The following is a 13,017-nucleotide window of genomic DNA, read 5'->3' as shown; positions in this document are numbered from 1 at the left end:
AGACCCAGAAGTGGACCAGAAGGACTTCCAGTCCACTTCTGGTGAGTGTATGGGGGGCCCCCCTGTGCCTCCCAATCTCAGCGACTGGTGCCTCCTGGGTCTGGGGGGGCACCTGGAGTCTCCCTGTGGCTGATTGCCAAGCCAAGGGGGTGTGTAGAGGCCCCCAGCATGCTCTCCAGTGGACTCAGAAGTGGACCAGAAGTAGTTCCGGTCCACTTCTGGGTTCACCACCAAGCACTTGAAAGGCCCCCTCTGCACTCCTGTGTAATGCTCCATGCGCCCCAGCATCACAGCATTCACAAGCCATGCTGGTACCTCGAGGTACATAGAAAAAACTTCTAAAGCTGTGTTTATACCCAAATTGCCGATCCTCCGAATCAGCATTGAATCTTCAGACCAACCTGATTGCCTTTTATGATCAGGTCACAAAGGCAATGGATGCAGGTGTCGCCATGGACATAGTCTTTCTAGACTTCAGCAAGGCCTTTGACACCGTCTCCCACACCATCCTCATTAAAAAACTAGGTGACTGTGGCACTGATGCCTCCACAGTCAGATGGATTGCACATTGGCTCAAGGGTCATACTCAGAGGGTGCTGGTAGATGGGTCATAGTCAACCTGGGGGGAAGTGGGCAGTGGAGTCCCCCAAGGCTCGGTCCTTGGGCCTGTGCTGTTCAATTTCTTCATCAGTGATTTGGACGACGGGGTGAAAAGCAACCTGTTTAAATTCGCTGATGATACCAACATTTGGGGTGAGGTGAGCATGCTAGTAAGGAGGGAAAGATTGCAGCAAGATCTGGACAGGTTACAGGAATATGCTAACATAAACAGGATGCGTTTCAATACTGACAAGTGCAGAGTGCTGCACCTAGGCAGTAGAAACCAGCAGCACACTTATAGAATGGGAAACTCCCTTCTTGAGAGCACAGAGGCAGAAAGGGATCTTGGAATCATTACTGACTCCAGGATGAACATGGGCCAACAATGTGAGGTCACAGTTGGCAGGGCTAACCGCACCTTGTCGTGCATCCACAGGTGCATCTCATGTAGAGCCACGGAGGTGATCCTCCCCATCTATGCAACGCTGGTCAGGCCACAGCTGGAGTACTGCGTCCAGTTCTGTGCGCCCCTTTTCAGAAGGGATGTGGACAACATTGAAAGGGTCCAGAGGAGGGCCACCTGCATGATCCGGGGACAACAGGGCAGACCCTACAATGAGAGACTGCGGGACCTGAACCTGTTCAGCCTTCACAAGAGAAGGCTGAGGGGGGACCTGGTGACTGTCTATAAACTCACTAGGGGGGACCAGAAGGGTTTGGGAGAGACCTTGTTTCCCCTAGCGCCCCCTGGCATGACAAGGAATAAAGGACACAAATTATTGGAGAGTAGGTTTAGATTAGACATTTGCAAGAACTACTTCACAGTTAGGGCGGCTAGCAGCTGGAACCAACTTCCAAGGGAAGTGGTGCTGGCTCCTACCCTGGGGGTCTTTAAGAAGAGGCTTGACGCCTACCTGGCTGGACTCATTTGAGTCCAGTTTTTCTCCCACCCAGGCGGTGGTTCAGACTTGAAGATCTACAAGGTCCCTTCTGACTCTACTTCTATGATTCGGCCAACTCAAATCACAGACAGTGATCTGAATCAACAAATTGAATCATTGTCTCTGATTTGGGCTGAATCCGAACCCAAATCAAATCGGGCCTGCTTCACACACCCCTAGCATTTAGCATGTGTTGAACTATTTGAACATGTATCTGCTTGCATTTTAACTGCAGTTAGTGTGTGTGCAGTTAGATATCACTTGATCATGTGATATCAGGGTTGCTAAGCCCAAAAAATGTATTTTTACTGATAATGTTTTTACTACAAACTTTTTACTGACAGCCAATATTTTTACAGGTGCATGTTTCTACTGATATATAGTTTACATAATGTAAACATAACTTTTCTGCCAGATCTTGCTTTGCTGCCAAGCCACAGTTAGAAGAGCTGGGTCCAAATTTGGGGGTTTAACACCAAGCACACTAAAAAAGTAAAAAAGTTTGGCTGCCAGTAAAAAGTTTGCAGTAAAAAAATGTTCTTGGGTTGGCAAACCTACTTGACTGCGGCAATGGTTATACACCATGCTGCTCCCACCCCAGCTGTTTCCTGCTTACTCCCATACCATGATACCCCTGGCTGCATGCTTCATGATGCTGCCTTCAACAGCCCACTTCCCAAGCCTTACTCTCAAAGAATCCTACCTTAAATCCAGCAATATTACAAGATGGGAAACAGCAGCAGCCCATAGTTGGGTGGGAGGGTGGTCTACAAAGCCTTAAGAGAAGTCTTTCTGAAGGGTGGTACACTCCTGTTCAGATACCAGGTGGTGCTTCTGTATTCTCTGTGTACTTCAATGAAGCTCTAGCTTCCAGCTTCTTTCCAAGAGTGAGTTTTGTAAAGCAGCTGGAGCCTGATTTTTTTTTATTGGTGGCTCTTTTGTTTTGCTTAAAAAAAAAAAAAAAAAAAAAGGATTTATAGACAGGTGGCTTCTAGCCTGATTTTTCACTGGCGGCCTGTAAATTTACAGACAGTTTGCAATCCACTGTGACACTATGTGGAAGAACTGATTACTAGATGAAACTACAGTAAACCTTAAAGAAAAATGTCACAACTAAACAAACCAACCTTGAAATCTGACTACAGTAGACAAAAGTTTATGAAATAGAACATTCCTTAACTGTAATCCCTCTGGCATTGATATATAATCAGATGCATATGGGTAGACTTCAGCCAATGGCAGATCAACCCAATTTCAACAAAAATTCAGTTTATCTTGTGGCCAAGCAAAGAGAAAATGGAAGGCCAAAGTTGAATGAACTCTTAATATGAATTATCAACTAGTATCAGCAATGGGAGAAAAATGCTGTCAGTAGAAAGAAATGGTGCAAACAGTGAGAGCAGATAAGAAACTCTGAGGTCTATAGAGCAGACGAGTAAGTAACAAAACAACCTGAATGTAACATATTTCAAAAGCCATCTCTGAAAAAGTTATTTAAATTATAGCATGAACATAAAGGCTTAAATGGAAAACCTGATACACTCTTAGCTATAGGACAGCAGGATGATCAGCTACAGATGTAAGCAATCAAGTGCACACCCCTGACCTATTCATGAAGGGGTTATATATGATAATGCATTTAATTGACACATGGCTTTCCGAATGCTTAGACTTCTAAGAGCACTCAAGACAAGAGCATGACCTGCAGCTCAACATTTAAAGGTTTGACTTGATAAGGAGATCCAAAGTCTTGTCTAGCACTGGGGTGGACTCCCATTATTGTATCTTGACTAACAGTGAAACTTGTGCTGAACTGGCAAAAGTGCAAAAAGCAACCTAAAAGTCCAAGAAACAAGAAAATATAGGATTTGGGGTAAAAGGTACTTTTCTCTGGCATGCTATTAGACAAAATCATGGATGGCAAAACTCTAAGGGGAGTCATGTCAAGTGTTTTTTTTCCAATTGCTTCCCTAAGCAGGCCATCTATGCTACTGCTAGCAAGTTTTTGCTGTCTGCCAGAAGTAGTCACTTGACTCATTTGCAAAATGTCTGAGGGCTTAAAGTGGAGAAGACGTTTCTAATCAGGTTCTTATAGCATACTCCATCACCACAGCATGTTAAGTTGTTGTTGAAGTGGAAAAAAGAAAAAGTGAACTTAGTATATGAGACTAGATGGCTGAGTTTCAAAATTTCTAAATACCTGCTAAGAAAGCCGTATCTCCAGCACACACAATATCTTCTTTGTAGGAAGAGAGTTGTATTGTTCCCCTGGAGCATAACCACTGTACATCTGAGGTTCCCAAGGGCAAAGAAATCTTTTTGATACTCAGGATCCAGACCGCTGAAGGCTTTGAAAGGAGAGATCAGGATCTGTAACTTGACCTAGTTTTTAAAAGTGAGCCAGAGGAATCCCTGCTATGGTACAGGTGCATAGGTTGGTAGTCAATGCCATTCAAAGGGCTGTTACACAGCACAAAGGTGATTTTTTTCAATCCAAGATTTATGGGTCTCCAGTAATTTAGGCCAGGTTACCCTGGAAAGGACAGAGCAAAGTCTTAGCTAGTTACAGATAGGCTTTTTTGTTGTTGTTCTCAGCCAGCAGATAAGAGTGTAGCAAAAAAGAGAGACATTATTTGTAGACAAGTACCCTTAGCTAGAAGAAATATGAAAAAGTAAGGATGAGTAGTTTTTCCTTGGCCTACCACTATGACTTTCATTTTCAAGCCAGATCCCTTTCACTCAGATGCCTGGATAAATGAGTGGTGGTGGTATATGCTTAGGATGTGAACACCCAGAGAGTCTAATATTATCTACATAGTGTTGGCATACTATTTCTTGTAGTAGCTCCATATAAGTTCTCGAAGTATAATAATTGTGTTGGCTGTGTAGATGTACTCATAGATGAAAACTGTGGTGTCAGAGAAACTATTATCAAGCAGCACTCTGGACTGTTAAAGCAGCAATTAAACAATTTCAGGTTGTTTCCTGAATGTAACAACCATTGTGGCTTCTGGGCATTTAGATGTATAAAGGAATGCCCCTTGTTCATGGTCCAAAGATACTAATATATCAGTGCTGCCAGGGTTACTTTTGATCCATGTCCTGGTCTGAAAATTAGTGGGCATGACCTAGGCTACTGCCTGTGGATACATACGTTTGAGAAGTTTGCTTCTCCCTCCTACACCCTCCAAACTCTTGGTGTCTCAAGAAACAGTGAGGAGAGGGTTATGCTGTGGAGGAAGCATTTTTACAGCTCTCTGAAGTCTGAGATCTACCCAAACATGGTGTCCTGCACTTATAGTATATCATTTCTTGACCATAAGAGCTTGTCATAAACCTGCAGAACAATGCAGCAGCATTTGACTGTTTATGAGTCAGATTATTCGTCTAACATCACTATAACATGAAACAAAAGCTTTCCTTCCCCAAAAGGACCCCTTATCTGAAAATCATATATTTGGAAGTCTCTTTAAAGCTGATGGCTTACAGAATAGTAGCTTTATGGCTTCCTCTACATTGGTAATTAAAACCAAACAAGTATCTAAGCTAGTTGTCATTGAAAAATGACATCTCTACAGATCATTCCTAAGACTTCTGTGTAAGTGCAATAGTTGTGTTCCTACCAAGCCAATACAAACCTAAGTAATGGAGCAGTTAGGCACTGAAGGGGATGAAGGCCTGGGTTAAATAAGATTTTGCTGGATATCAGAGGAAAATGGTTCAACTTCATGTTTGTTGTCTGCACTCTCTTTTTAAAAAAATATATAATTTCTTTGGTTTTGTAATCTTTTTAAACACTGATCTTATACCAGAAATACCCAGTAACACACCATGCATTAAGGTTGTGATGCTGGTTAGGAGGGTTTTGCAATGGTTACTAACCAGGATCCTATCCAGCACAACTATTTTTTGCCAAAAGGTAAGCATTGTGTATCCCCAAGTATAAGGAGTAAATCAATGGCAGGATTTTTTTTTTAAATTAAACATATATTTATAAAACACAGAGACACAAAAGATATATAAAATGCTAAGAATATTTTAAATTCTATATGAATATATAAAAGAACTTTGATGTTACATGTGTGAAAATAACGCCTGGGATTTTCAATCATTTTACCAGCGACAGTCACTGTTAGGAAAGAGGGGTGGTGAGATTTTTTTTTAAGCGAATCAAAAATTCTGGCTTAAGTGATCTAGACTAAACACATGTTTATAAAACAAAGATTACTTTTATCCATTAGATCACATAGCTATTATGTTTGAGAGTTATGGCTTATGTATTATTTACTTTTGAGTCGCTCTAGATGTACACATACATACATTACACACCCAATGGCTGGCTATAAATAAGGGGTTTGGAAATAAAAAATACTTGAAAACATTCTACAGGGTATCAAAGTTCATAAACATATGCTGGAGATTTCTAATAGATGCCTTGGTAGCAGAGAATACTACAAATTCCTTAATTTTACTTATAATGCTCTGTGTATTATGTATACAAATAGCCTCTTCCAAGTAAAAGAATAGAAAAAAATTGAGTAGTCAAGACTTTTAGAATCAAATTCTGTTCTTAACAAAGCACAAAAAAAAAAACAAATTCCATAATGCTTAATGTTATTTTTCTAAAGTATCACTGGCCCATAATGAGAAACAATCTATTATATAGATTTTACATTCAATCTCTTTGTCAAAAACTACATAGCACATCAAAAGTTAATAGCACCAGGGAGTTCAGTGATTAATACAAATACAAATGGTATATTACAAATTTTCTTTTGTTCTTCATTCACAATGATGAAACTGCTAGGATTTAACCTTTAAGGGTTAAAGAGTTTAATCAATGTCAATGTCTGATCTTCTGAAGGCGATAAAGAACAGTCTGTCTAGCGATACCCAACAGAACATCACTTTGTCAAGCCACAAAGCGCCCAAAAGCTTGTCAAGTAAGTTACCAGAAACCTCTTTGTGGTTAGAACTCAGCTCCTTCCTGCTTGACCTATTATTTGATATTTGACCACTTGGTTGCAAGACACTTGCTCTTTCCAGCTGAAATGTCACTGGGGCATCTTGTCAGCTCCCCGACATCTCGGCCTGACATACAATTTTACTTTTGTGTGCTACAAGGCAGAAAATGCAGGGCAATGGCCTTGCTTTAAATTCTGTCAGCATCAAAGATGGGCGTCACTCTTGGGTCCTACCAACAACAACAAAAAAGGAGTCTATTTTGAAGGTCAAAACAGCCATTACTTTAAAGTCTTTCTGCTTAAACTAAATATATTACCTGCAACATTGGTTTGGGAACTGTCCTTATAAAGTACATAAACATATCATCAGAAATCCTCCCTGCACAATTGCTCTACTTTCTTATCAAATGCAGACTTGATAAAAGGATGAGTTTTCAATGCCTGCAGGGACCAGATTCAGCAGTTAACTTAACTTGTTCAAATGGGCAAGTGGTATCATGTAGCTTTACAAGGAGCAACCTGACCTTCTCACATTGACCAGGAGTGACATTATTGTGCAGGAGGAGAAGCAGTCACATCATTTCTGTTTTGCACAACCTGCTTAAAGTTTGCAACTAAATGCTTGTCTTCAGTTGAGCTGACAAGAGAGAAGAGGGGGCTCAGTGAACCATGGCAGGGCTGCCATGAAATGACAGGAATCATTGGCATACATTTCAAATAGCTCTCTCAATCCTATTAAAGTATTGCAGTCCTGCTTTAAAATAGACAAGTATGAAACAACTTTGATAGATAGAGACTAAAATGGCTTATTGATTTTTTTTAAGTCTGAGGAAAATTACCCAAAATGTGTCATTCTTTAACATTTAAAAATACATTACATAAAAATGAGCAACTGTAATAAATAAAACTTTAAAAAATAACTGTTTTGCTATGTAAAGAGTGAGAAGCTAAGAAACATGGAAAATATGAACAAATGCACTGATTTCACACAAACGTAAAATGAATGCCAAAGAATATGTAGTATAAAATACAATTCAAAGGTAAAATATCCCAATAAAATATTTTAATTGCATCATTTAATGTTGATACAAACTGTTCTTTTAGAAATACAGCATAAAGAATCTTAAAATCCATTCTGTACAGTCCTTTTGGGCTTAGCCAAGACATTCAGAGAAGAGGAAAAGGATGAAGATTGAGAAGGGGATCTATTGTGTGTAAAGCTGTATGATGTATCTGGCTCAGCTTGCAATGGCAAGAAATCTGGAATACAGCTCTGATCGGGCTGAAGCAATGATCTGGAAGCCATGGTGATGTTTGAACTGTCTTGTGAACTCTGGAGTAAATTTAAAAAAACAACAGAAACAAAAACAAAGAAAAAGATACATTTATTACGCATTAATCAGTAGTTGGAATACTTCATTGTATCCTTCACATATTTACAAATATGGAGGTATCTGCAAGATTTTTTTGCTCAAATAATTCAGCAAAGATTGACAGATATTTTAACCCTTGTAAAACAGGAGAAAAGAATCCTACTGAGAATACTTTGCATTAGTACTGAGCTCTTGGAAACTTTAGCTTCCACCGTCCAAAAAGTAGTGCACATTTACAGCTTGCATTTACCTCTGATAATTGCTGAAATTCTTACCTTAAATCTGATATGAGGCCTTTTTTCTTGAGCAAAACCTTATTCCAAGCTCTTCCTATCACTGTTATTGGGAAGAAAAAGGGCTTTTTTTGCCAATAACATGTACTACTGAAAAGAACTAAACCATTATTATTATTTTAATATTTTTTGGATCATGAGCTGATCACAGTACACCTTCAGAATATACTTTATTTTTAAATGTGATTCATGTTTCAACAAATCTTGGCTTTAAGTCAAGTAGTTACAATGGTAAGTACCACTTAGCACCAGTTAATATTCAGCATCAAGGACATCTGAGCACCATAAAATTGTGCAGTCTCTCTTGAAAATGTATAGATCTTTGAGATAGTGTAATTTTAACCATTGCAACTCTGGTATTTTTCAAAATGCTAACCAAGAATTTTCAAGGAAAAAGCAACTTTCATCCAACAATAAGAAATACAATGTTTTTACCATCTGTAAAAAGCACAATGGATTATTTCAGCATATTTTACATAAATAATATAAGTGTCATGCAAAGTTTTAATATGCAAATGACAAGAGGGAAAACAGAAAAGGTTGTTTTGGAATTCAATTATTATATGCTTCAGTTTGCATGTATTATGTATTCTACATATTTTACTGTAATCTGAGGGTGCATATGTTGATATAATATACAGATGAAGAATTTATATGGGTGCATATGTGTATATATTATATTATGTACATACAGAAAAAGGAGGGTGGGGAGAGAGAGAGAGACAGAGACAGAGAGAAATGTTTCTCTGTTACAACTGCTAGAGAAAAATCAATTGTTGCCTCTAACACCTAGTTCAGCAATTTTCTTTGATGTTGACTCTTTTGATTTCCTGACATTCCGCAAGCTGTCTTGTAGTTGACTGAAAATAGCCAGGTTTATACTAGTTCTTCAAGAAGAACTAAAATGGCAGCAGGTTCAAATGGCTACCGCCAGGAGAGATTTAAAGTAAAGCACTACATTTTGCTAAACTGTGCTTATGAAGGTGAGTTAACCAGCAGAACTAGGAGCATCTCCAACATTCCAGTCCCACTGTGCCCATAATGAAATTTTACTGAACTGGTAACTAACATGCTGAAGTTAAGATCTCCATAAAGACTTCATTCTAGTGCACCAAGTAGTTTATATTCTGAATTTATTGTAATTAGCCTATCTTATAAATCAAAATAGAAGATAAAATTCACTGACAACCTGAAATCTGAAAACAGAACCCCTGGTGATATGTTCGAAGGAATGTGATATTTAAGACAGTTTATGGTAATATTAAGAATACAAATAAACTGTTTAATTCTCAACAAACTGTTTTCTTTGCTTGGGGAAATTAAGGTACTAAAAAAATAAACCTCAGTTGGTCTTACTGTGGGTATCAAATACTGATGAGGAGCTTGGTTAACATATCAGTTTTCACTGTTTTCCATGTCTCAATTAATAGAACTATCATATTGATTAGAAATCACATCCTACAATCACATTCTCACACTTTTTTTTGTGGGTTTTTTTTAGACTTAGTGATTTTTTTGAAGAAACTAACCTCAAAATCCCAAGTAAGGAGATGAGAAATCAGGTTTCCTTTGAGAATAGCACAAAAATGTATGAAACTTAATGATTGGCAGCAAGTCAATAGACTATGTTACAGTAAAAGCTTTAATGTTGGGGGAAAAAAGCTCTGTTTTAGTTATCCAGGTCCTATGCTGCACTTCATACAAAGCTAGAGAAGAATAAGATTCACAGAATGGGATGGAAATCAGATTTTATAGCAATTTGATTGATGTACAAAAATCTTAGCTGCTATTCATGTGAACTGTTTTGATCCTATACCATTATATACATTTACAACCAATAAAAATAATATTCTATAGCACTGTAGAAAAATTAAACTGGAATAACTCAGAACCATTATAACACCACTGTCTGAAAAGAAGCATGTGTACAGGAATTTTAAAGCTAGTTATTATTTCCCCAGAAGACCTTTTTCAACACCACTGCAGTCTATACGTATTTAGACACCTTTTAAAATGTGTATTATTAAGATGACAAACTGAAATGGCTGTGCAGAAGCTGTGATGATAGTCTATCATGTAAATATGTATTTAGATGATTTTTAAAAAGGGAATCATTTATCTGAAATAAGGGCTTTGGTTAGGTAAATCTTTAGCGTAGCACTTTTATTTACCCAATAAGCTGTAAATGGTTCCATCTAAATGGTTACACTCCATCAGGTAAATATATATTTAGGGTGCATTGCATCCAACAGAAATATGCATTCAAAAGGCTTGTGAAACATAATAATTGGCATGCTCCTGGGCTGTTTTTCAAAGTTTGATAGCCTAATTGTTAAAATGTGTTTTTCTAAACAGTAAAATATGAAACAGCCCATTTTACAAAATAATTGTGTTCTAATCTGTACTTAAATCAAAGCCACTTTGTGTGGTAATATACAAGCAAAAGACTTTTATAACACTGATGCCATCTTGTTTTTCTCATACAACTGCCCTACAATCAAGTTGACATCTTATTTTGAAGGTCTCCATGAAAAATGTGCTATTTTTCTGTTTAAAATAATTCATGTTAAACTCAGATTGCTCTATATGACACTGCTGGAAGATTATAATAATGTCATGTGTAAAATTATTTTGTATCATACTGTATGAGGATGTCTGTATATGCGATAGCATCATATTGTGATCAGAAGGACTCCTCCTTGTTTTAAAACTGAACTACTTGTAGAATAACACACACAAGTTTTACACTTGCGATTAGCAGATTGTGTGAGGTTTCATAGCTATCCAGATAGATAATACATACTGTTACAATGAAGTACACTGTTTTCTTTCCATAGTAACAGTAAGATCTATAACTCAAATAAAATCCTAAATCAGTCAGGATGGTCTCAACCATCAAATCTACACAAAGATAATTTTACTGTATGAAAATCCCCTCATTATGCACTGCATTCACCTTACTTGGCACTTTCTTGTTTCCCACTTTTCTTGGCATATCTTATTTCCCTCCAATGTTGGTATGTGTATGACTTTCTATATTAATGTTCACTGTCTAAAACTATGTTAAAAATCATAGCAACAAATTAATCACTAGTTTTCTTTACTTTTGTAACCATACTATGCAATAAATTAAAGAAACACTGAAATATTAATGTTTGTCAAGATCCTTCATTATTTAAGGACAAGTAAGCAGTATGATTTTCAAAGGTATTCAGCACCCAGTTTTGATGTTGTTAAAAGTGAACTGCGACTAATTCAGCATCCCTTTAAATAAGGTCCAATGTTTTAAATTTTATTTGAATATATTTTCAATATTTCAACCAGCATGGGGTAGTTAAAAAATACCAATCCAAGTACACAATACAACAATATATTGTTATATTTTTTTGCTGCCACAAGAAAGACAAGGAATTTGGGGCTGCTGTTGCATGCAAGATCATTAGGAGTGATAGTACCAGCTGCTTTGCACTGCTTAGCCCAGTTGTAGGCACTTCATTTTAAGAGTGGTATAGAAACTGGCAAAGATCCAAAAGTAAGCATTAGAAATTATATAGGTGATGGAAAGCAAGCCACATGTGGAAAGGGTCAGAGATAGAGTTACCATATTTCCAATTCCAAAAGACAAGACACCAGTTGTATGGAGGGGAGGGGGTATATGATTGTGGGGGACAGCGATATGCCAGTGCTCTGCCCCTGCCTATTTTGTTGCTGCTCACTCCCAAGCCATAGCCCCCCCACAGGCCTGCTGCTGCCCTTCACTCCCAATCTGCAGATTGCTGGCCCTGCCAGTGCCCCTCACTCCCAACCCGCAGTACCCTGCCCCCCTGTCCCTGCTGGACCTGCAGCCCCCTGGCGCTGCCAGTGCCCTGCACTTCTGACCCACAGTACCCTTCCTGCCCCCCCCCCGGTGTCCCTCACTCCCAAGACACAGCTCTCCCACACAGCCCTACTGGTGCCCTTCACTCTTGACCCACAGCCCCCTGCTCCCTCCAGCCCTGCAGGGTCTCCTGGCTGTCCTGCCCCTGCAAGCAGGGGAACTGGCCCCAGTGCTTCTGGCCCAGCCTTGAAGGGCCCACCCTTTCCCCCACTGAAGGGACAGGCATGTCTCCCTACATCTCCCCTGCCCTGCTGGAGCCCCAGCACCTGGACAGCTTCCCCCTGCACCAGCAGGCACCTGCCCCCCATCACACACCCATCCCCTCCACACATCCCTGCCACATACATACACACAAACACCTTCTCCCCCCCCAACAGTCCCCAAGCCCTGCCCCCACAGACTTATCTGCATCCAGCTGCTGGGGCTGCTCCCACTACCCTGCCCGGCTGCATGCCAGCCACATGTATGTGCACCTCGCCTCCAATTGCCGTCCTCCTGCTCCCCTCAGCCCCAAGCAGCTCCTTGCTAGTGCAACCCAGGAAAAACTTCAAAGCTGAGCTGACCAAAATCCCAGACATTTGATTGATCATATTTAAAAAACCCACCTGGACAGAGATCAAAGATGACATGTCCAGGAAAACCCAGATGTATGGTAAGTCCCAGTCAGAGAATCAGGTGTGTTTAGTCTAGAGAAAAGAAGGTTAAGAGGGACAAGATAGAATTTTCTTAATATTTGAAAGGGTATCTCAAGAAGAGGGAGACTAATTGTTCCCCTTGCTGCAAAAGGCAGGACACTAAAGGAATAGATTTTCAGCAAACCATATCTATGGGCCATGTTACACAATTTGGGTGGCTCCTGGAGCTCTTAACACCTGGACTGTCTGCACATTAACACCTGAAATCAATTTTAAGCGCATGTTATACAGCTCAAAGTTATGCCACTCCAGGGCAGAATTCTCTCTGATCCCT

General features: G+C 39.4%; 1 protein-coding gene across 6 annotated transcripts in view; it reads right to left on the bottom strand.

Annotated features, from left to right (window-relative positions):
- CCDC171 (coiled-coil domain containing 171) overlaps window positions 1-13,017 on the bottom strand; it is a 432,482-nt gene that overhangs the window by 115,977 nt on the left and 303,488 nt on the right. Inside the window, exon 25 of one of the 6 annotated variants that reach the window (XM_090038743.1) lies at window positions 5,542-7,838. The exons of the other annotated variants lie outside the window; for them this stretch is intronic. Within the exon in view, the coding sequence (XP_089894869.1) occupies window positions 7,629-7,838 (210 nt within the window). The 3' untranslated portion in view covers window positions 5,542-7,628. Of the gene's footprint in view, window positions 1-5,541; window positions 7,839-13,017 lie in introns of those variants that run through there. 6 annotated transcript variants of the gene reach the window in all.

Source organism: Crocodylus siamensis, chromosome 3 (assembly GCF_052110815.1).
Source record: "Crocodylus siamensis isolate JL-2025a chromosome 3, ASM5211081v1, whole genome shotgun sequence".
In the NCBI taxonomy this organism is placed as follows: Eukaryota; Metazoa; Chordata; order Crocodylia; family Crocodylidae; genus Crocodylus; species Crocodylus siamensis.
This window is presented reverse-complemented; position numbering and strand designations above follow the sequence as displayed.